At 58.2% G+C, this 24,515-nt stretch overlaps 2 protein-coding genes across 2 annotated transcripts; one reads left to right on the top strand and one right to left on the bottom strand.

Annotated features, from left to right (window-relative positions):
• Positions 1-657: 657 nt before the first annotated feature.
• On the top strand, positions 658-7,160 carry FAM240C (family with sequence similarity 240 member C; the record flags this gene model as incomplete). The annotated part of the gene is made up of 3 exons (XM_082841144.1): positions 658-705; positions 4,444-4,592; positions 7,046-7,160. The coding sequence occupies exons 2-3, from the start codon at positions 4,447-4,449 to the stop codon at positions 7,158-7,160; spliced, it is 261 nt and encodes an 86-aa protein (XP_082697270.1). The 5' UTR covers positions 658-705; positions 4,444-4,446.
• Positions 7,161-20,854: 13,694 nt separating this feature from the next.
• RTP5 (receptor transporter protein 5 (putative)) lies at positions 20,855-24,096 on the bottom strand (the record flags this gene model as incomplete). The annotated part of the gene is given in 7 exon segments (XM_082841620.1): positions 20,855-21,351; positions 21,489-21,783; positions 21,786-21,862; positions 21,865-22,194; positions 22,197-22,263; positions 22,267-22,330; positions 23,945-24,096. Coding segments are annotated over 7 exon segments (1,482 nt in total).
• Between the last annotated feature and the right edge of the window lie 419 nt (positions 24,097-24,515).

Raw genomic sequence — 24,515 nt, 5'->3', positions numbered from 1 at the left:
TTAGGAGTTTGGAATTAACAGATACACACAACTATATATAAACTAGGTAACAAACAAGGACCTACTATTAGCACAGGGAACTCTACTCAATACTCTGTAATAACCTACATGGGAAAAGAGTCTGAAAAAGAATGGATATATGTATACGTATACCTGAATCACTTTGCTGAACACCTGAAACTAACACAACATTGTAAATCAACTGTACTCCAATATAAAAGAAAAATTTTTAAAGAACGCTATTTACAATACGGCTGCCTTACTATGAGCGTAATCATGTATTGTTTGGAGGCCTTCCTCTCATACATCTTAAGATAAAGGGGGTTTGATGCCAGCAGTTTTTTTTTTTAAACCTCAGCCTACGAGGCGTCTCAGGAGCAGCCCATCCGGAAGAGACGGCGGTGATTTTGGTAACACTATCTTGCCAGGAGCCAGCGAGCAGGGAAGACTCCCCGGGCTGCCCTCCGGTTTCTGGCCGAGCAGCCGAGGGACGCGTGCCTGCCAGGGCCTGCGGCGGGAGCCCATCGTGTCTCCAGGGGCCGCCAGACTGAAGGCAGCTCGTCTTTCCGGCCTCTGACCGGACGCCAGGCACGGTGTCACCAAGCCCGTATAAAAGCGAGGGGCAGGCACAGTCCAGGCGCGCTGGGGACACGGGAGGACACCTGCCTAAAGAAGCTGCGCCGACCGGCCTGGACAGACCTCAGAGTAAGCCTGGGTGATGCGACCAGGGGGCTGGGCCGTCCGCGGGGTGCGGGAGCCAGGGCCGCACACTGGCGTCTTCTGGGGATTTAACTTTGTTAGCAGCTTCTGCCATTCAGCCTTCCGGTGACAAAGCCCCGGATGGAGACCGAGCCGCCGGCCCCCTCCCCCTTCCTCCCACCCCCGCAGACTGCGGGGACTGTTTCCACTGTCCGCTGCTGGCTTTCTGGTGCCCCTTGGCTGGCTGGCTGGCTGGCTGGCTGGCTGTCCGTTGTTTCTGCTCCGTGAGGGTTTGAAGGGCTGCACTGCAGGGCTGGTCTTCCCGAGAGTAAAAGCTCTGATACCCCGTGTCTCTGGGAAGCCCCTCAAGGAGAACAGCCAACTCACCTTAAAATGTCAACTTTTCCCTCGGTCAGAAGGAGTCCAGTGCCAACCCCTGGTCCCTCCCAGAGGCAAAACCCTTGAGTGGATGCACCCCAGCCCCACACACACAGTCGCCCACGTTTTCACTCTTTTTTTTTTTTTTTTTTTTTTCGTTTTCACTCTTTTAGTTCACCGGCAGCACTGCCAGCAAGGATTTGGCCCCTGGGGGATAAACTGCGGCGTTTCTAAGTCCTCTGGTCTACGGGGGGCTCCCTGGGGGGATAGGAGGCTCTCCAAGATCAGCAAGGGGTCTGACCCAGGCTCCTTCAAATTACTGCCGCTGCCCTGGGTCTTGGAGTGCGTGAGATTTTGCCTTTAAGAGCAGAGTCTATTACCCACAGCCCTCTGGCTCTCTTGAAAGTAAGACTCGCTGGCCTTCAAAGCCAGACATTCTGGGGTTCATCTTCCTGGTGCAGGACCCCCAAGCTGGAGAGCTAACTGTGGGGCTCAGACCCCTTGCTCCTTGGGGAGAAACTCTATGATCGTGAAATCCCTCCCATTTGTGGGTTGCAGACCCAAGGGTGTGGGTCTTGACTATACTGTGTCTCCGCCCCTCCTACCTGGCTGGTGGTGGTTCCTTCCGTATATCCTCAGTTGTGGAAGGTCCTGCCAGTCTTCTGGTCACTCTCACTGACAGCTGCCCTGTGAGTAGTTAGAATTTGCACGTGCTCACAAGAGGAGGTGAGTTCAGGGTCTTCACCATCTTGACTCCTTCCCCATCATTGCTAATTTTGGAGTTAACAGCCTCCTTTCATGGAGTTCACTTATTTCTTTATTTGCTCTGCAAATATACGTGTGTATCCTGGTGCCACAGGGGGCCTGCGGTCACCTGGAGACACACCGAGGCCCATGGGACCCAGAGGAGGGGCCCTGCCTGATTGTCAGGGGAGGCTGGGGTCCTCAGAGTGTGGACATGACAGCGGAGTAGGGCTCATCCCTGGAGGCTGGGGAGGGGCTACATTCCAGGACGAGGGACAGACAGCCACGCAGTCACACAGAGTGAGGAGGGGTCTCCCCTCATGCCCTGGCATTCTGCAATTTCACTGTCACAGTAGACCCTGTCCCCAGCTGGGCTGCATTGCTCCCAGATCCAGCCTGTCCCCACCTCCTTGGTGAGAACATGGTGAAGACAGCCCAGCCCCACGTGCCAGGGTGAGGACCAAAATAAACGATGGCCCTGAAAGATGGGTTCATGGCAGGCTGTCCCATCCCTCGGGCTCCTGGCGTGGAGAGCAGTGACCAGGAGGAGGGTGGCTCACCCCGCGGCTCGGACAGGACAGCCCTCCCCGCCGTTTCCCCGCCTCCCCCGCCCTCCTGCCCAGACCCTCCCTGCCAGCTTCACCCTCCGCCCTTGAGGCCTGCAAGTGTCTTTTTTGTTTCTCCTTCCGAATCCACAGCAGGTGCAGGCTTGGCGCTCTGGGGTTAGTCACGCAGCCGCGTAAACCCCGACCCAACAAGCCAGCAGCCTCGGAGATTTAAAGTTGTTTTAAGGGATCTGCTGCCGGTCTCCAGGCTCTGTGGTTTCTTCTTTAGTTTTTGTAAGCATCCTGCACCTGAGATGTTTTTAGACTGTGAAGCGGGCGGCTCATCATTCTTCCTCTCTCCTCCCGGGCTCCTGCACCAGCGTCATCTCCTTCTCCCACACTGCGCCCTGGGTCCAGCTCTGGCCACAGATGTGAGCAGCTGTCCCTATGGCCAGCCCTCTGTCCCGAGGGTCAACCAGTGTCCAGAGCACGGAAGTTGCTCCCCAGTACTCACGCCCATGCACACAGGCACGTGTGCACACGTGCACACACATGCAGCATGTGTTGACAGGCTGGCACTGGACCCCTTCTTCACTAGAAGCTGTGGACTAGACGCCGTGCAGGTGGAGCAACAGAGGAGCCAGCGCTGTGGGGCTGAGGGCTGGGCCTCCCCCCCGCTGCCCCCACCCCGCTCCCCCTCTGCCAGCAGGGAGCAGCCTGGTTGGCCCTTCAGTGCACGGCCTGAGGTTTTAACAGCAGCCAACTCTACATGAAAAACAAAAGCTCATTCTGTCCCCAGAAACTTACCTTGATTTCGATTTCTAATTAAGCTGGAGGTGCCCTTCCAATGATCTCGGCTTGTTTCAGGGGTCCACTGGGGTCCTGGAATCTCCCACCGGGCTTCTCCTGACCCAGTGTCCACCTGTGTGTTCTGAAACATGGGGTCTTGATAGAACACGTGGGGTGCAGCCAGGCCAGCAGGTCAGGCTGTGACTGCCGTTGAACAGACAGTTTGTCACTCATGGTCCCCAGAGGAGGGGGCACGCCCCACACTGCATGGCCTCCCGGGGAGCGGCAGGGTCAGCTGGGGGGCAGGGAGAGAGGGGGCTGTGATTTCCATGGGAAGGCCCAGATGAGGCAGGGCAAGCTGAGGAATTCCAGTGGCCCGGGGTGCAGGGCTGTCCCTGGTTTCTGGTACCTGGTCCTGGGTGATGAGGGCAAGTGGATCGTGGCCCGGAGTGTGGCAGCCCACAGAGGGAGCCTCTGGATTGGTTGGGGTATGTTTGAAAAGGCACCCAGGAGACAGGAAGCCCAGGCACAGCACTGGGACGTCCAGAAGAAGGCGTGTCAGGGTCGTGTGTGCAGGGTAGACACTAGGGCCCCGAGCTTACAGAAGCTGGAAACCTGGTCATGCAATGAGGTGCTGGAAGGTACCACAGGCTGAAGCAACAGACACTGAACGTCTCCATCCTGGAGGCTGGACTCCAAGAGCCAGGCGTGGGCAGCGGGGTCCCCTGAGGCCTCACTCCTTGCCGTGTGGACGGCCGCCTTATCCCCGGGTCTTCATGGGGCGCCCCTCTGTGCGTGTCTGTGCCCTGACCTCCTCTTCCTACAAGGACCCCAGCTCTACTGGGTCAGGGCCACCCTAGTGACCTTTTCTAGCCTTAATTACCTCCATCACGTTCTGCAGTCCTGGGGGTTGGGACCACCTAGGACTTGGAGGACACGGTTCAGCGACAGCTCAGGGTGCTCAGGAAGGGACACCTGCCACGGGGAGCCATATGAATTGCTAGCCGTCCTCACCCAAGACCACCTGCATGAAACATCCAAAGACCCAAAATGGGATTTGCCATCAGCTGCTACTTCCTCTAATACAGGAAACAGTTCCAGAAGGTGGCAGGGCCGCTGGTCTTAGGCCATGAGGGGCTGACAGTCCAACTCCCCAAAAAGGTGTACAGGGTGCCTGGGAAATGTCTGGGGCCAAGCCAACTTCTTTGTTGTTAACAAGCTGGTTTCATGTGCTCTCGCACCAACACGGCAGAAAGTGACTGAGGTCCTGTAATTCTCCTTTATCCAGAAAATGAGTAAAAGCTACACCTTGAAGAATCCGGCAAGGGTGTCCTACGATGCTGGAGTGATAAAGATGTTTTGGGAGAAAAAAATCGAGCTTCACACTAAACAGCTGCAGAACGAGGACATGAGGATCCGCAGGAGTGCCCTGGACAGGTGAGCACAGTGCCAGCGACCTGGGGGCACAGAAACACACCTGCACCAGGGTTGCTCAGCCCTCAGGATGCAGACGTCCACAGACCCCACCACCACCACCCGCTTCCTCTCCCCAGATCAGTGTCACAGGAGAAATGGGTACAAAACACTGAACACCAGCCACGTTAACTCAGATTCAAAATCACATTATTGAATCACTAGTGGGAGAGAGGAACACCCCATCCCTCCCTCCCCCCATCCCACCATCACCCCATCCCTCCATCACCCCATCCCTCCTTCACCCCATCCCACCATCACCCCATCGCTCCTTCACCCCCTCCCTCCATCACCCCGTCCCACCATCACCCCGTCCCTCCATCACCCCGTCCCTCCTTCACCCCGTCCCACCATCACCCTGTCCCTCCTTCACCCCCTCCCTCCATCACCCCATCCCTCCATCACCCCGTCCCACCATCACCCCATCCCTCCTTCACGCCCTCCCTCCATCACCCCATCCCACCATCACTCCCTCCCTCCATCACCCCATCCCTCCTTCAGCCCCCCTCCATCACCCTGTCCCACCATCACCCCCTCCCTCCATCACCCCGTCCCACCATCACCCCATCCCTCCTTCACCCCATCCCTCCTTCACCCCCTCCCTCCATCACCCCGTCCCTCCTTCACCCCTCCCTCCCACCCCATCCCTCCATCATCCCATCCCTCCTTCACCCCCTCCCTCCGTCACCCCCTCCCTCCATCACTCCGTCCCACCATCACCCCCTCCCTCCATCACCCCGTCCCTCCTTCACCCCTCCCTCCCACCCCATCCCTCCATCATCCCATCCCTCCTTCACCCCCTCCCTCCATCACCCCCTCCCTCCATCACTCCGTCCCACCATCACCCCCTCCCTCCATCACCTTATCCCTCCTCACCCCGTCTCTCCATCACCCCGTCCGTTCATCCCCACTCTCCTGAGGGTCTTGTAGGAAGCTGTCGCCCAGGATTAGTCTGGCTTTGTCTGTTTTCTGACAGTTGTTCCCACTGAGTTCAGGATAAAACAACGTGTCCCTTCTACTCCTTCCTGCACATTTGCTTGACTTGCAGATACAAAGCCACCTCTTTCTTTACTGGGTGGACTCCAGGGGCCTGTGAGTGCTGAGGGCATCTCCCCGAGCTCAGGTGACCCTGAGCAGACCTGGGAGTGACCGCTCGTGGACAGCTAAGACGGCGTATTAGCACCTAGACAAGGATTCAAATGGCCAGAAAATTCCAAAGTGGGCGCAGCCTTAGCCCCCAGATAGCACCAGCAGCTGCCGCCCTGGAAGCTGGGCTGGAAAGGAGGATTCTTGGGGGCCGCGGCGGGACCAGGCTTGCACTGACCTTGTGAGCAGCCAGAGGTCTGGTTGGCGCGCTGGGCGCCCCCCACCCCCTGTCGTCCAAGGCTTCTGGCCACTCGGCACAGGCATGGGGGCCATGACATCTCCTGTCCTCACGGTGAAGGCCCCAGAGCTGGTCACTGCACCCACCTGGCCTCCGGGGGCAGGGGTCCTGCACGGAACCGTCACACGAATGGTTCCCCCCCACCCCAGGCTCCCTCCTGGGTCTCCGTGGCCTTGTCCCTGTCTTTCATGTGTCATCAGGCCCTGGGATGTTCTGGGTCTTTGGCCCATGGAGGCAGGTCCCAAGAGTGGGCCACGGGTCAGCACCGGCCCGGTTAGTCACCGAGGTCCTGGACTGCTAGGGGCCAGACTGGGGAAGGGGGTGACATCTTCGCCTCTCTGGAGAGAAGTGGCTGTTACGGAGCCTCGGACCCCTGCCAGCCCACACCTCACTCCTGGCCGGCAGCAGCTCTGGGCCACGTCCCCAGGGCCACCACAGCCTGGTAAAGGGCAGGAGCGTGGCCGAGGCGCGGGGCCCGGCTGTCCCAGCCTCTCCATGGGCTGCTGGGAGGCACCCTCCTCACCTAGGTCCCTGGGCACTGGGACAGGTGTCTGCGGGGACTCTCGTTACCAGTCTGCCCGCCAGCCCTGGAGGTCAGTCCGGGCCAGGCGCCCCCCAGCCTGCCTCCCTCCAAACCAAACCACATGCTCACATGTGGCCCACAGGCAGGTGTGACCCCTTGGCCAGGCCGTTCCCGCCCGGGGCACATCGTGTGTTGTGCTGTGGTCACCGCAACAGGCCACCTTCCCAGGAAGGGACCGCCCAAGGGGCCGGCGTGAGGGCGCATCCAGGCCTTGGGAGCACAGGTGACTGCAGTGATGGGCGCATCCCCAGGTGCGAGTCAGGACGCAGCTGGATCCCTGCTTTCCCTTCTGGGAGGAGCCCGAGTGAGACCCTCCGTGGCAGGCAAGGCCTGAAGCGCGGGCACCAGCTGGCAGGGAGGGGGCAGCTTAGCTCGCACGCGGCCAAGGTGCCAACACACGGGCCCAGCTGACCCCAGCCCTCCCTGAGCCCAAACGGTCGCCTGCCCCAGGCTCCGCAGCGAGTGGGCTCGGAAGCTGGAGAGGAGGAACCAGATGATGCTAAGCAGCCAGGAGGCGCCCCCGGGGCCCACCCCGCCCGGCACCCCCGACCAGCCCGCAGCCTGAGGCCCGACCTGCTTCCCCCGACGCTCCCGCCGTGGCCCCCGCGCCAGCAGAACCGCTTTGTGGTTTTGCGTCTCTAGCGTGACGCAAGCGCCCAATAAAATCTAAGATAAGTGGATGTTTTGTGCACATTTGTCTTTGTATCTGTAAAATGTACACAGATTAAAAGCGACAGTGATGCTACTAACTTACAACAAGCCACAGAGAGAAGCCACTGGGCTGCAGGGACTCGTGCAATTTAAACACAGTTTCACTCACCTTTGATCAAAATGTGTGCAGAAGCTCAGCCTCAGGATGATGCCTGACGTGAAGGTGTGTAGGGCATGTGCTTCCCCAGAATTCCTTCACACTCTTTACTCATTACCAGGAACATCTCAGGAAGCTAAGCAGTCCTGTCCTCACAGTCAGAAATTTCACTCGGGTCTGGAGGCACCAATCTCCTAAGTCCGCAGAGGCCATCCGAGCCGGGATTCGGTGCTTCGGGTTCAGTCGTGCCCCCCCCGAGCCCCCCAGCGGGGGCTGTGACCACCGCAAACGGGCAGGAGGACCGAGCATGCAGCAGAGGCGGGGCCGCAGCAGGAGGACCTGGTCTGTCTCATCTCCTGATGAGGCCCAGACACCAGCTGGTGCCTGACCCTCTCCGCCAGCCTGCCTGTGTGCGCCCAGCAGTGGCCACTGCGGCCCCTCGTTGGCGGTGCAGGACTGCCGGTATGGGGCTGGGGTCTAGCTCACGTCACCTCTCCAGATTGAGTAACAGGGAAGGACAAATCTGACTCGATATTGGGTCTGTTTCTTTAACTTTTGTATCTTATTGCTTTTGCTACAAGTTAATCACTGAAAGAGTGTTGCCTATAACCTGAAATATACAGGGTAGCCCATTCTCAAGGCTCTGACCTTTAAGGGTACAACACTTTTCATTCATATAAAGAGAAAAATTTGCAGGACAGAGAATACCACTTGTCTTGTTGGAGGTTTACAGGAACATCCTGACCTGACCTAGGTGGACAGCTGCAAGAACAAAAGATGCTGACACGAAGAAGTCTGCAACAACCAGCCACGCCCCTCCCCTTTTAGTATAAAAGAAGGCTGAATTCTGACTTGGGTGAGACAGTTCCCTGGGACATGCATCTACCATCTTCTCGGTCTGCCGGCTTTCCTAATAAAGTCCCTATTCCCTGCCCCAGCACCTGGTCTCTCAAGTTATTGGCCTGTCGTGCAGCCAGCAGTGCAAGCTCGGACTCAGTAACTATTGGGTTTGGATTCTGTTCTGTTCTGACCATCTGGTCCAGTTGGCAAGCAGAGGGGAAGGAGCATGGCTTCACCAGTTTTGGGAGCCTCTCCAGAGACTTAACCAGACAAAAAACGTTGACACCAATGGCCACGTGACACCCTGTGACATCCACGTGACATCCTGTGCTGAACACAGATGCCTTGTAGGGCGTTTCCAGAGCTGACCACACAGAGTGGAAAGGCAAGCGAAAGTCCAGCAGGAAAGGCCCAGAACCTGACACAAAGCGTGGATGCTTAGCTCCCCAAATGGCCCAGTGGAGAGAACCTAGCAAAGGTCCCTTATGACACCAACTTGCAAACACATGTTCCTTGGGTCACCTCGTGGGCTGTCCGTCATTGCTCGTGACTCAGGACATTCCATTGATAAACATGCTGGGAACGTGGTGATTAATTGCCCTAAAAATAGTTGGAGAACAAAAGTCCGTCACTAAGACTCACAAAGCCCCAGGCTGCTGGAAGGTAATTTCATCTGATGATGGGCTTAGAGCTCCAAGCTGTCAACACTGACAAACAGAGCCATCAGCTTGGACCGTTTGGGGTGGAAGGGCGTGTCGGTGCAGCAGCCCTAGTTGTGAGGCTGTGCGCAATCTCTGTCCTCACTGCCTGTCATGCTGTGGTCACTCTGCAGTGACCCAGTGACCTTCCCTTCGTGGCAAAAGCCAAAATGGCATGGAGACAAGGCTCTTCACCAACCGCATCTACTCTCTTTATCGTTGATCTTGGCCTCAGGCGAAGCCAAGCTAGACTCTGAGGTCAGAAGGCACTCGGTGAGGGAGAGGGTGCTGCAGCGAGGGCGGGCGGGCAGGACCCCAGCCCTAGGGGCCCACGTGAGGGCTCAGGACCGAGCTCTCCTCACACCTGGCTCTTTTGTAATTTTCCACGTGTGCAGAGCATGTTTAGGGGCTGAATTCCAACAGAATATCCACTCCTTCCTCTTCTGGAGGAGAATCTGAGACACAGAGAAGTGGGGATGGGGCCCCAGCCACGCAGCCCGGAGAAGAGAGCAAAGAGAGCCTTTCTCTTCTCTCCACAAGCCTTCGCCCCTTCCCGGCATCGGGAGTAACTGAGGGAAGGGCCGTGATGGCAGAGGGTGTGGGGTCACCCGGGCTGCCTGATGTGAGGGGCGCCCCTGAGCCCGAGGCACTCCCGCCCTCAGGTTGGGCACAGACACCTGCTCCCAGCGGGTCTGTGCAGGCACCTGCCGCTCTCGGACCCCCACGGGGCACCTGGGGTCCGTCCACTGTGCCCATCAGCTCTTCCCCAAAACAGCATTGCCGCTCAGGTCTGACGTTCATCCTAGCACAGCAGGATAACTCCCAGTGGCTAGTTGGGTTTTTTCCTGCTGTATCATGGAAGGGTTTCCGAAACTCACACCACGTTTTGCCGAACTCATTAAGGCCGAGCAGAGCCACGCGCTCTGAAGAGTAACTGTGACTCTGAGTCCACGGCTGCCCGTCCTCCAGAACCAAGCTGGGGTCAGGCAGTTAGGTGACGGTCCGGCAGAGCCTCGTAGGGCCGCCCGGGCCCCCAGCTTGCTGTGCTGTTCCTCACCCGTGAGTCCCTTGCTCCACCTGCATGGGACTCAGTCCCAGTTCTAGCAGGAGCCACAGCCCACAGCCCAGAAATTGCTGACACCTGTGGTCAAGCATCTTAATGTTTCTGCCGGGAAAACACAGGGAAGTTTCCTCTCAGTGTAATATGAGAGCGTCTGGCTGACAAGTGAGCTACAAAGAAAGCTTCTACTTTTCAGAGCTATTTGGACCTGGGCACTGCAGACAAGGGACAGAGGGGCTGTCATTGCGGGAAGTGAAGCCGCCCACGCAGGGCTGGCCTCCGAATTGGAGACCCCGTGGCTCGAGACCCCATGGGCGGCACCCATGGAGGCTCCCTGGAGGAGGGTCCCCCCTGCAGAGCAGTGATGCTGGGGCTTGCCAAACCAAGAACAGGGCTCATTAAACAAGGAAGTTAGTCATCCTTAGCGGTGGCTGGCCGTGTACCGTTTCTCTTTCCCTCAGCACACGTCTTGTAAGAATAAGAGCGTTTCTCAGCCTAGGCAAAATTAAGCTACTTAACAAAAATGTGTAAAGATTCCTTGACACCAGTTAATGCTGAGTCCTTTTTCGAATGCACCCAGTTACCCCCAAATTCCTGTGACAGGTTTGTGTGAACAAGACTCGCATTGAGCAGGTGACTCTACTTCCGGGGGGAGACCAGCATCCTGGGGACTGTCCCCCAACCCCGTCGTGAGGGGCCCCTTCCTCGTGGTGTCATTTGTCTGCTTCTCTATCCTCTTAAAGATGGAAATTCCCTCCAAGGGCTCAAGAGGCTCGAGCTAAACATCAGGGCTACGTCACCTCCCTCCCAAAGACCGGCACCTGGGCGTCCTGTGCATGAGGCTGAGTCTGAGTCTGCGTCCGGGAGACACGTGCCCCTCGTCTCTCTGACGCCAGGTAAGCCCAGGCCCCCAGCAGACACTCCTGAGGATGTGACCACAAATCCCCACCTTGTCCAACCGGTCACTTCTAGAAAGCTGACAAGGGGGACTTGCTCATCTGTCACCACTTTTATGTCCACTGGACAACATCCCTTTTTCAAGTGGGTTCTTCCTTGTGAGTGGCGTGGTTTGGTTAGACTGCCCCTCATGAGTGCAGAAAGCAGGATAATGTTTCATTTTCCCTTTGCCACCAATATTCAAAATGAAAAGTTGGCTTAATATCTACCTTGGATCTATTTCTCAGGCTTTCTATTGAGCGTCACCATGGATTCATGGATTTACATAGACTGGATGCAGTCAGTCAACTCTGAGCACCACTTTAGATGCTTGAATTGTCACAGATTTGACCAGTGGGGCCTTTCAAAGGATTTTCCACTCATCTTGAAAGTTCCCTTGCTTTCTGAAACAACAAAAGGTCCTAAGCTTGTGTATACCGCAGCTGCCCCAGAACAGAAAATGAATAAACAAATTGTGGTACATTCAGTAGTAAAATAATACGAATAAAAAGTAACAAACTGCGGATACGTGCACCGAAGTGGCACGTGTGGTAAAAGGAGATTGGCGTGTGATAAAAACATGCCCATCCTGCAGGTGACATCCCAGAAGGGGCAGAGAGAGTCAAGGTGAAAGCGGGACTCCGGTCCCCTCTGGGCAGGGAATCATCTCTGAGCAGCTCAGGGGCGGAGTGGGGGTGGAGATGCTGCAGAGCTCGTGCGGGTGGAGGTTACATGACACACAGTCCTCACGGCGCCTGGAGCTGACCCTTGGGTGGTGCACTTTACTGCATGGGAATTTCATCCCAGTAGAAAAGGTTTACAGTGAAGGCTCAGGTGCACCCCACCTCTGCTGCTGACCGGTGGCGGGGGGGCACATCCCATCTGAAGGGACGCGTTGCCCCCAGGGAGAGGCCACTCCACCCCCAGGGAGGGCGAGTGCTGGGCCCTGATGGGGGCGGGGGTGCTTATCCCACCCAGGGATCTCAGGTCCCCGGTCTCATGCGTTGCCCACCAGGATCCACTGTCCCTCTCCTCCCAGTCGGACCCTGACCTGGGCAGGTGCTCCTGGGACCGCTGAATGGCCCTTGGGTTCAGGATGGGGGAGGGGAGGGTCCTCCTGGCTTCACACGCGGCCTTTGACTGACGGCGCCTCGTCCAGCCTCGTTCTGTCCCTCTCCAGCCATCTCACTGCCCGCACACCATCCACCAGCCCTACTGTCCCTCCCTCGCCTGGTCTGCGCCCGTCAGCATTCACTTCCTGGACCCCAGCCCACGGCAAGCATTTGTGGGGTCCCCTGGTCCTGGGATGGAAATGCCACGAGGGGTGGGTCCTCACTGCCAGTCCCAGGGGCCTGGGCTGTGGGATCCCAGGGGCAGACAGGGGCCCCATTAGAGCAGGGTGAAGGCTGCTGCCAGGGGGCCCTGGAAGACGGGAGGTCGGCAGGGCTGTGCAGGGGAGACATGGGGCCGTGACCAGTCCCTGAGGGGCTCTGAAGACATGTCCAGGTGAGCAAGGGGCCGGGCCTTACACTCGTGCAGAGGGCGAGGTCCAGGCCAGGGCGGCAGTTGGAAAGGGACGACGGGGGAGGGGCAGCCCTGCACTGGCCCCACCCAGGGAGCAGTGCTTGACGGGGCTGGGCGTGCAGCCCAGTGGTCACTGCGTCCCTCATCAGCTGCTGCAGAGAAGGCCGGTGTGAGAAAGATTAATAACCCAGGCTAGAGCCAAACCAAGGGCTATAAATAGACTTTTCCCAACCTGGGGAAGACAGAGACTTTGTGCAGAGTACAGTGTTTTGTGAGCTGCTAACTGTTCAGGGCCATCTGACTCGTGCTGTTGTCAGCAGGACAATGCTGCCCCCGATATCCACGTCCAAATCCCCAGAACCTGTGCATTATGTGACCTTCATACAAAGCGACTTCTCAGATGTAATTAAGTTAGGGGTCTTGAGATGGGGGATTATCCTGGGTTATCCAGATGGACCAATGTCGTCACATGGGTCCTTATAAAAGGGAAGCTGAGGATGTGGGGGCAGGGGGTGGCGCTGGCCTGATTCCGGCTCCTGGATGCCTCTCTCCCTCGAGGTGCATCTGTGGGCCACGCATGGGCGCAGCTCATCCTTCAGGGGTAATCGACTTAGAAACACGTTTCAGAAAATCCATAAACAAAAGCAGTTATTCCTGCGCACAGAGGGGAGAAAATACAATGGGCCGTTTTCCCAGCTCTGCACAGAGACCTCCGGGCAGGTGGCCAAGCCTCCAGCGCACCCGCCCCTCGGATTCAGCCCAACCCCCTTCGCAGCACAAGCTCAGGGGACTCCTGTCCCGAGGACCTACCCGCCCCCCAGCGCCCCCAGAGATCCAACAGAGCCGTTCACCATGAGACCTGAGGACAGGTGATGTGGAAGAGCACGGAAGCTTGACCTTTATCAGGAAGAAGTGACAACACAGGGCTTGGGGCTCCGAAAGCCAGGCGTGAGGGTGTCTGTGAAAAGCCATAGCGCACCTCCCTGCTTGCATTGCAGGCCCCAGAACAGAGACCTGCCCTCCCTGCCAGGATCCTTCTTGGGTTAATCCCGATTCAGGTGAGAGGACCCGACTTCTAGTTCACGCGCTGGTAGGGGTGCTACCTAGGAAGGACCTCGAGGGAGCCGCTGAGCGTAGGAGCTCCCGCCCGGGACAGCCCCATCTGTGGATGAGAAGGCAGAGCACGCAGTGGCCGGGCTAGGGGACAGTGGCCCTAGGTCAAGACCGCCGGTGGTCACCAGGTGGACGGCCACCTGGGAAGCCTTGACTCCTCTTATCTCCCCGCGTGTGGGTTTATCGCCCTCTCCGAGGGTCTAGCCACCCAACACCAGCCCATGTGATTCACCCCCGACCACAGCCCTGCATGAACGCCCCGAGTGCCCCCCGCTGCAGCCCTGATCGTCTCGAATCCTTTGAAGCCCAGGTGCATGATTTCCTGCCCAGCACCCAGGCTGGGCAGCTCATGGCTGCAGCTTTGAAAGACACGCTCAGAACGATGCCTAAGAAAGTGGGGCATCGCCAGAGAGGCCCCCATGAAAGGTGCTGAGCTGGCCCAGGAGCCCAGAGGAGCCGTGACCTCACTGAGACCAGCACCAGCGTCCCGGCCTGCAGACACTCCTGGGAGCCGCAGCACAGGGCACGAACAAGAACCGCCACGCCCTGGAGCAAGGCCCACAAGGGGACGAAAATGGAACTAAAATGGACCCGACAAGCAGCAGACCAGCCTCCTCACCAGTCAGGGCAAAACTCAAGCTCCGAAGGAAGGCAGTGGATTCTCGGCCCCAAACCTGGCCACCATCAGCAGCGTCAGGACCCCAGGACGGGTCGCCAAGGAAACAGGGATATGTCAGTATTTTGACTGTTAAAAACTACACCCCAGGGCTTCCCTGGTGGCGCAGTGGTTGAGAGTCCGCCTGCCGATGCAGGGGACATGGGTTCGTGCCCCAGTTCGGGAAGGTCCCACATGCTGCGGAGCGGCTGGGCCTGTGAGCTGTGGCCGCTGAGCCTGCACGTCCGGAGCCTGTGCTCCGCAACGGGAGAGGCCACAGTAGTGAGAGCCCTGTGTACCGCAAAAAAAAAAAGAAAAATACTACACCCCAAATCCCATTTTGTCTTATCTAGAGAGAACTGCTGGATACTGCTGGATAACGCAGAAGAGAAACTTGAAAAAACTGCAGACGTCCCAGGAAGCAGTTCTTAACCTTCTGTCTCCGGGAGCTAGAATTTTTTGTTTACTTTCATAATGAAAATGGACCAAGTAGTTCAAATCACAAATACACAAATACTAATGGTATTAGTATTAATACTACAAATAGTAATGATATTAGTATTAATACTACAAATAGTAATGATATTAGTGGTTCAAATCACAAATACTAAGCGTGCAGTTCTTGCGAGGCCCCCGGAGCAGCAGCGCCTCCCAGAAGAAAGCCCACACCCCGTGTCTAGAGTCACATTTCCTGGGAAAGGAAGCAACATGGCCCTCTGTCCCACCCACTCCTCTCAAGGCCACGCGGGGGTCAGGGCACACTCACCAGCCCCTTTCTGACTAGAGCTGTATAACCAGCCCCTTTCTGACTAGAGCTGTATAACTTTCTAGAAGGGAATGCCCTAGCGGGTGAGAACATCTGGACTACAAAACAGATGTGTTTCCTAATTGACAATGAAAATTAATCAATAGTCAATCCAACAAAGAAATAGAAAATTTTACTCTAGCCAACCTCAGGATTATAACTGCAGAGAGTCTTTCAGAAAGCTCTGGGGAGTGCTCTGCCCATTAGAAATCAAAGCCCATTTACATAAGGTCTTGAGACAGTTATGCATCAAGTGACGTATTATTGACAGTTTACGTAATCCAGACCTGCACGTACAGAGTGAGTAGTGGGGCACAGGTCCTTGTGGGCCCTCACAGGATTAGGAAGGAAGGTTCCCTCCTAAGGAGGTCTGGTTGACGCAGACGCACAGCACACACTAAAGGGGAGGGAGGAGGCCCAAACGGGCAAGGAAAGGTTTTTGTTTAAAATTTTTCTCATCTTGCCGTAAAATATGAATTTTATTTCATCATAGTGAGAGTCAACAGTCTGCCGTCTAATCTTTCAACTAAGAGAACAGGTGATGAAAAGATGGGGCAGCTCACACCCGGTGCAGCCCAGCCGACCCCATCCCGACCCCATCCTCGGGAGGGGCACCAGCTAGTCAGGTTTGGCCAGATCAGGCCCCCTGCCCTGCGTGTGGTCTCCTGAACCTGCTCTGGAAACAGGCTGAGGAGAGGAGGGGTTTGTGTCCCCGACCATGACCCTATGGCCTCTCCCTAGAGGGCAAGAAATCAGGAAATCGTTCACACTTTAAGTACCCCATCCTTGCTTGAACTAATAGCAATTACATTTGAAAGGTGTCTGCCTTTAGTCCTCCTGGCCCAACGTGGTCACTCAGGCTGCACAGGGGCTGGGGCGCCGGCTGCCCTGGATTTGAGCCCCAGGCTCGCCCTTGGCGTTTTATCCAGTGTCCGCGAGCCTGAACTTCCCTTGACCGCGCACTCACATAGCCCGCACGCCTGAATGGGGGCGAGGGGGGGGGGGCCATGGGGGCGCACAGGTCAAGTGTGGGTATTGCTCTCGCTTTCATCGTATTCCTGAATCTTAATTCTGAATGAATTATTAAGTAATTAAATGAGTTTTAATTATTTATGAAACCGTGTGCTAGTAATGCTGACGATGGGTGGAGTTTGCTGGGTTTTAAGGAACCTTCTGATTAAACAGTAAACAGTTAAAACAGTTAAAACAGCGGCAGTCTTCCCGCCTCCCCCATCGCAGGGCTGCGCTTCCCGCCAGCGGCCACTCGGGGGCGCCGCAGGACAACGCGGGCGGCCGGGCGGGGGCTGGAGGAGGGGCCGGAGCTGGGGGCGGGGGCCTGGGGCGGCAGGAGACCGAGGGGCTGGGGAAGGGTGGGAGGGGTGGGGCTGGGCTGGGAGTTGGGGAGGAGACTGGGAGTGCCTACTGAGGACTCCCGGACCCGGAGGCGCTGCACCACCCCCCTTATGCCATCCGTGATGCCTCCCTCTGCCCACTCCCTATTTGGAGGACCCTAGCGCTCCCCACATTTTCTGCTTGCGGCTGGTGTGGGCCTTACTGAAGTCCCCGTGTGCTCACACCTAAGGGGACACCGCTCTTCGCAGGTTCCTAGGGCGAGGGGTGCTGAAGACCCAGAGGGGCCATACGGGAACCCGACCCTCCCTCTCCCTGCACGTGCGCGGGCCGGCGGGCCACGAGAGGGACAGAGATGAGGTCAAGGTGTGTGGCCAGCAGGGCCCGGGGAGGCACAGACCGTTACCGTGAGTCCAACAGGCCCAGGACCGCCCGCCGCACAGCGCTGGCCGGGGATGTTGGGGGAGGGGCAGGTTACCGTCCGCCCCCGGTGGCCCAGCTGACCACCAGGAGGTCCCAGAAGCCAGGAGCTGGTGCAGAGCCCACCCACACGGGAGGGAGGGGGTTGGGTGGTGGTGCTGGGGGCAGATTCCCCACACCTACCCCAGGGCCGGGGGTGACTCCGCCCTCTGAGCCGGTGTGGTCAGACTCCTGGACTGAACACCTGTTATGCACCCGCAGGAAGAGTGGCCAGCACTGAAATTCTCAGCTGTCACAGCATCCAGTTTAATCCACCCAGGCAAGCTTTGCATCTGGGAAATAATTTTAGTTTATCTACAAGTTGGAAACCATGGAGGTGACGCTGCAGTTTGGCCAAGGCTGGGGAGGGAGAGACCTGCGCCAGCAGAGGTTACACTGGAACCAGGAACAGAGGTGACGCCTCTATGGACAGCACAGCCTCCACGCAGCCATTTCCGGGCAAAGCCAGAGAGCCAGAGGCCGGGGGCCCCTGACACGTGGGGGCAGAGGGAGCCCACCCACTGTCCATGCTGAGCCCAGCGCAGGAACTGCCATCAGAACCCCCTTTCAGTCAGAACCCCCGATTCAGCAAAAGTGCTTTATGCACACTTAGCATATTATCAGTTAGAGAGGGGCAGGACTGAACCTCCGGGAAAAGAGACCTCAGAACTCGGAGTGCTCTCAGAGCCATGGCGGTTGGGCTTCTCAGTGTAGAGCCAGCAATTCGGCCCTGGGCTCTGTGGATGGTTAATGAGCCCAGGGATTCCAGTTATTAGAGTAATGATTTTCTGTTTTGGCGAGGGGAGAGGGGGGCGGGGTGTTTGGTTTGGGTCTTGGTTTTGTTTTTTTGACTGTGTTGGGTCTTTGTCGCTGTGTGCAGGTTTCTCTAGTTGCGGCGAGCGGGGGCTACTCTTCGTTGTGGTGTGCGGGCTTCTCATTGCAGTGGCTTCTCTTTGTTGCGGAGCACAGGCTCTAGGTGTGCAGGCTTTAGTAGTTGCAGCACGTGGGCTCAGTAGTTGTGGCTCGCGGGCTCTGGAGCGCAGACTCGATAGTTGTGGCGCGCGGGCTTAGTTGTTCTGCGGCATGTGAGATCTTCCCAGACCAGGGCTTGAACCCGTGTCCCCTGCATTGGCAGGCGGATTCTTAACCACTGTGCCACCGGGGAAGTCCCTAGAGTAATGTTCTACCTCTAGTGCCAGGTTGGCTAGCCATGGAGGACTTTAATTTGGGCATGAAATGGCCATGGTCTTACCAAGGAGGTGATCCAGAACTGTAGGTTAACAACCTAATCTGTGGTTTCCTCTGCTGTATCTTCAGGAAACACCATATCTCCTGGGGCTGGATTGAGATAGGCAGCCCAAAGCAGTGTACAGGAAGGACCTAATTCTTGGAAAACAGGTAGACAAGATTATGGGTAAGAAGACAATGCTGAAATCTAGTCTAAAAGCCAAGGCAGGGTTGAAAGTGGAAAGTGAACAATGAAGGCCGAAGTCAGGACAAGGGAGAACAGACAGAAGGAGGAAGCGACTGAAAAATAACTTCGTGCAAACGCTGAAGAAATAAAAGCCCCCTCGGCGCAAGAGTTCAAGGAGGTAATTGCCTCCGAGTATGTGACGTGGGGCTTAGAGACAGCTCCCTAAAGGAATTGTGCGGGGCCGAAGAGGACAGCTAGGCGGGGGAAAAGACTACCTGAAGCTAAAAGAAAACAGAATCAGAAAAGGTGGCCCCGGGAAGGGAGCTAAGAGTCAGATACTAATTGCAAGCAGAGGCCGATGGGATCCTGTGTTGTTTCGGATATGCATATTCTCCCCCGTCTCTGTCTCTGCTCTTTGCAGTGAACTGGAAACAATAACGCTGTCTCCTCTTACTCATTCTCAGCCCTTTGCACTCAAATTTCATCCCCCGCACTCCACTCATCATTGTGAAGGTGGTTTCCTAACTGAAGTGGCTTCCTAACTGAAAAATCCTATAGACTGACTTATTTTAATCCTCATTTTGCTACTTTTATTTCCATCAAGCCTCTTCTCAAAAGTCTCCTAATCAAAAGCCTTCTCTCAAAAGAGAGGCCTTTCCTGATTCCCCCAAATAAAACAGAGCTTATGTCATAAAAAAATAAAAAATAGGGGCTTCCCTGGTGGCGCAGTGGTTGAGAGTCAGCCTGCCGATGCAGGGGACGCGGACTCGTGCCCCGGTCCAGGAGGATCCCACATGCCGCGGAGCGGCTGGGCCCGTGAGCCATGGCCGCTGAGCCTGCGCGTCCGGAGCCTGTGCTCCGCAACGGGAGAGGCCACAGCAGTGAGAGGCCCGCGTACCGTAAAAAAATAAATAAATAAAAGTAAATTAGAACCCCAACCACCACAGACACCACCCAGCTAGGTCGTCACACCACAGTGTAGACGGGAAAACCAAGGTGGGAGGCTCAGTCCTGCTCTCAGGTGAGGGTTTCACCCAGTGTAGACAGACCACTGAAGGTGGGAAGGTGGTTTCTGTCCTAAGAGTGAGGGTCTCACCCAGTGCAGACACACCACTGAGGATGGGAAGGTGGTTTCTGTCCTAAGAGTGAGGGTCTCACCCAGTGTAGACAGACCACTGAAGGTGGGAAGGTGGCTTCTGTCCTAAGAGTGAGGGTCTCACCCAGTGCAGACACACCACTGAGGGTGGGAAGGTGGTTTCTGTCCTAAGAGTGAGGGTCTCACCCAGTGCAGACACACCACTGAGGGTGGAGGGTGGGTCTTGCACTAAGGGTGAGGTTAGCACATAGGCCACCTGGTGACCTGGCCTCGTGCCGTCTGGTGAGGCTCTGCTCAGGCTGGCTGAGGTGTACAGGCTCACGTCCCGTGCAGGTTTGGCCTTCCGTGTAGGGTGGAAGCTTCCGTGGCTCTGGTGTCATGTGGGGTCTCTGTGAGCAGGCCTGGGGAGGGCACATGCCACCCTGGTGCTGATGTAAAGCCCCCTCCTCCCCTGCCACCTCAGGCAGCCCTGTCTGTGCGGGAGCCCCACCCCGCCTTCCCCACTCACCCTGACGGCAGGCCTGAGGGCAGACTCTCCAGTGCCGCTGGATTCCGTCCACTCAGCCCTCCCCACAGGGCAGGCCTTCCCAAACTCTCATCCAGCCAGGGGATGCAAGTCTCAGACCTCGGGCTCTGCAGACAAACCCCCCCACCAGGGTCCTGGGGCCGGCTCTGCATGGGGGGCTACAGGGCGGCCTGACCCAGCTGCCCGCTGTCACGCCCCCAGCTGCCTGGGACCCACATGGCCCAACACCCCTGCCCCTTAGAACCGGACCTACGGCCTTTAAGATGGAAATCCAAGGTGTGCATACAAGTGACAGAACAGTTTTCTGACCTACAGCACAGATGGAGTTTCTTAAACCAAAACAGCGCTGTGGATATAAATGCTCCGGGGGAACCGTGAACAGAATCCGGCAAAGCGCTGGCTGGCCTCCTGCCCCTCCCGTGGGGAAGCTGCCTCCTCAGCTACTGGGGCCCTGGTGTGGGGGGGGGGGGGGGAGGCTTGCCAACCACACCTCAAGGGGCTTTCATCTTCGCAGAGTGGGTGGTGTAGGACCTCCTCCCCCCACCGCCCACCCCGCCCTGACAGCCTGTGCTGAACAGATCCGAGCGTCCCGTCCAGGGATCCAGGAGCCATCGAGGGAGGGAGACCCCGAGGGGACTGGGACCCAGGAGTCGGCCCATGTGCCCACCTCGCCCTCCCACCTCACACCTTCAGCTCAGCCCGAGTGCCGTGTGGCTGCTGCTTCCTAACTTTTATTTTATTGGAGTGTAACACACGTACAGAAAAGCGCCTGGAACACACACGGTCAGCGCGGGGGACGATCACGGCGTGAGCTTCCACGACACCACAACTCATGGCAGGAGACAGAACACGGAAGCAGGGGGCGGCCAAGGCGGCCGGGGGCTTGCTGGGGGGACAGGGAGGTCACTTGGCTCACTGGCTGCCCGGGCGGCCCTGCTGGGGGGTGAAGCGGGGACCGACGAGAGGCGCCACACTTCACACCCGTGGGGGGTGGTCAGGGCTGAACTTGTACAGGTACATTATCCAGAGGATGCGGACGGTCATGGAGACCCAGATCCAGACTTCTTCGTAGGGGTCGAAGCGGAAGCCTACGGCCCAGCAGAAGTCCTCCTCCCAGTAGCACCCAGGGCCGGACTTGCCCGCCCTGGGCCCCGGCTGCCTCTGCTTCTTGGAAAAGCCAGGGGTGGCAAGGCCATTGCTTTCAGGGCCACTGTCATCGCTGCTAGAGCCCTTGCTCTGAATGATACTGAGGACGGAGAAGGGGATAGTGACGGAGCCCTCGCTGATGGGGACAGGGCCACTGGCATTGGTCCCCGGAAGGGGCTCACGGCCAGTGGTGGCAGGGCCGCTGCCGCCATCCCCCTTCCCTTTGCCTTCAGTGACGCCAGCAGAGGACGCCCCGCCTTTGCCCTTGGTGGCGAAGATGAAAGGGAAGGTGAGGGAGCCGTAGATGAGGTCAAAGGGGTCCTCGCCTTCAAGGACCACATTGGTCAAGGAAGAGAGGAAGGTGACGGAGCCCTGCCCGTTGTGCCTGAGGCCGATGATGTAGGTCACTGGCCGCGGGCTGTTTCCATCAGTGACTTCAGTGATGGCACCGCTGCTGCTGAACGCGGGGCCCCAGCCATCGTCTGCATCTCATCTCCATCAGGGTCGGAGATGCAGCCGTGGCTTTTGTAGACAAAGCCTGTCATCTCCTTGGTGCCACTGAGGACGAGGCCTTTGCCGTGGAACACGGGGACTTTGATGTTCACCGGGAAGCGTTTGCCTTTGGATGTGGCCTTGGAGCTGGTGGGCAGGTAGGGGGAGCCCCTGCCAACAGTGAGCGGCCCGGTGGGGTCGGCCACGGGCCCCTTGTCCTCGCGCACAAGGGAGAAGGGGACAGTGACGATCTCCTCATCCTCTTGCCGAAGAAGTCCCTGCTCTCGGAGAGGGGGTTCTTGATGAAGTCGGCCACGGAGAGGGGGACCGTGGTGGAGTTGGGGTGTAGCCCCTGGAGCGGTCCACCATAAGCCTGCAGCCAAGCATGCGCAGCTGTTGGCTGGCGGTGGGGGCGTCCACGTTGCTGCCACCATACAGGGTGAACCTGCCCTTGCTGGTGCTGGGGCTCTTGACCTCGGGCCCCCAGGCGGGGTCCGGGGGCTTCTGGAAGAAGCAGACCCCCAGGTCGCAGGCGTCGCAGTGCTCGCCGAAGCAGATCTCGGGGCACTGGTCGGAGCCTGGGCCCTCCCCGTAGCACTTCTGCGCGATGAACTGCACCAGCTTGTTGAGGAAGAGCCGCACGCTGAGCAGGCTGACGTGGCAGGCGGCCCCGCCCGCGGGCACAGCCGGCACCGCTGGGCCCAGATGCGCACCTTCACCAGCCCCTGCTGGGCATCCTCGTCCCACTACAGGTGGAAGAGGATGTGCACGTGGGCCGAGGACCAGCCCCACTGGCAGCGGCCACACTGGAGCCTGGGGAGGAGAGAGGGGGTGAGCGGGGCCGGGGTGGCCCTCCCCCGGGCCCAGCGGAATTCATGACCCCAGCCCGTGTGTGCACATCCCTCGCTGCACCCACAACCTGAAAAGCCAAAGCCGGCGCCTTTCATCCATTCGGCACCAAGACGCTCTCAGCGGCAAAGCCGCGACTGAACGCGCAGGGCCGCCTCTGCGCCTGCTGCTGCCAGTCTGTCGCCTGCTGACCTGGGTCTCAGCTGCTCGAGGAGACGCCACCAGGACAGTGAGGAAAGGAAGAGCTCCTGTGATGCCCAGTGAGGGGGCGGAGGGCTGCAGAAAGGACCTGGGGAGCCCACCCCACGGGAGAGAGGCGATGGGGAGGCTGGGGGCGGGCAGAGGAGCGTGAGGAGAGCGGTGAGGGTGCCGCTCCGGAGGCTGAAGGCCCTGTGTCCTTCTGTTTCCAGACTGTCAGGTCACAGGTGAGTGACCCTCTGACCCTCACCGGAACTTCCCCTGATGGTGGGCTTGTCCCCACTGCGCCTCCGCATGCAGCCTCCAGCACACGTGGCCGGGGAGCACCTAGACACGGATGGTGCCCTGGGGACTGAACTTCCTCCTTTGTTAATTAATGAGTGCGTCATGGCTACACGTGGCCAGTGGCTGCACGTGGAGAGGTGGGTCTGCCCTAGTGACCATCCCACCAGCTGGCATTTCTGTCCGTGAAAACAGAAAACCAAGATGTAATCAGGGTCCTCGTCCCACCTGTGTAGAGCGGCTCCTCTGTGGGGCCGTGGGAACAGTACCGGGTTGGAAGGGGCCCCTCAGACGCGCCGAAGGCTGTTACTTCCTGACACCTGGGAAAGCCGGTATCCCAGCGCACACCTGACTCCAGGGATTTTGGACGCTGGGGAACTGGGGCGGGACTGGTCTGCGAGGCCCCCTCTCCCCCCAGCCCCCTCCCAGCTGGCCCCTGGGGGACCAGGCTGCCTGGCTGGGCAGGGCCCCTGCAGGTCTGGCCCGTCCTGGCTGCTCTGACGGCAGCTGGCATCACGAGGAAGAGCGAGGCTCACGTGGTGACCCATGGTCCCGGGGGCTCGTGACGCGGCCCGCACTCGGCCACAGCCCAGGGCGGGGACATCCTCCTTCCTCTGGGGCCCGTACCCCCTTCTTCCATCCCCTCAGGCCTCCCTGCAGTGCAGGGCTGAGCGGCGACCGGGTGCCTGCCCACACCCTGCTCCCGCTGTCAGCGCTGCCACAGAAACGAGGAGATGCTGCAGTGAACAAGCAAAGTCCTCCACGCAGGGGCAGCATCACCACGCCAGCTGCCCCTTGGCAGGGCCCCAACTGGCCTGGCAGTGCCGACACTGCCAGGCAGGGCCTCAGCTGGCCTGTGCTGAAAGGCAATGAACAGACTGCTCCCCCAACACCCCCACTTCCCGGAAGGGAGGAGCAACACCCGACCCACCCACCCACCTGTTGGGTGCCAAGGCCAGGCAGACACACGGACCCCCCCGCCGCCAGGCCAGGGCCAGGCCACACCCAGGCCAGGCCACACCCAGCCTAGCCAGTGGTTAAGTAGCCTCGGCCCCTCCCTCCCAGGACCCCACAGGAGACCCCCCCCCTCAGCCGCACCTCGAGAGCCCCCGCAGCCGGTACTGGAAACCGCTGCTGTCCAGGTGCCCTGAGGCCAGGTTCTCCTCGGGGACCAGCTCCCAGGTGTCCTGGGGCTTCCTCTTGGCCATCAGCTGGGCCAAGGTGGTGGCCCACACATCCACGCCGTCCATGCTGGCGCTGGGATCCCCAGTGCGGTCTGAGGGCTGCGCTGGCTGCGGTTCCTAGCGAGCGCCCACCCGCCTCCGGCACCGACCAATTGCCGCCTTGACAACCGTCTCGTCTCCATAGCAACCGGATTTGTCTCAGAGAAATGAGAAATAGGCCTTTTTTTCTGACCCTTTTGCGTATTTTTTATTACGCCAGCAGTGGATTTTCATTTTAGGAAAAATCAGAAACATAAAAAGGACAAACTACAATACGATAAAAATCGCCCATAGTCATCATTGTGGTGCTGACATCCACGTATTTTCGGTGCCTATGCACATATACATTTCCATAATTATTTTTCACAAATAGGAAATCTTACTGAACATATTATCCTAAGGCCTGCTTCTTTTACCCACAGCGTAGCATGGACGGTGATGCCCAT

The sequence above is a fragment of the Leucopleurus acutus genome (genome assembly GCF_964270905.1).
Source record: "Leucopleurus acutus genome assembly, chromosome: 6".
NCBI lineage: Eukaryota > Metazoa > Chordata > Mammalia > Artiodactyla > Delphinidae > Leucopleurus > Leucopleurus acutus.
This window is presented reverse-complemented; position numbering and strand designations above follow the sequence as displayed.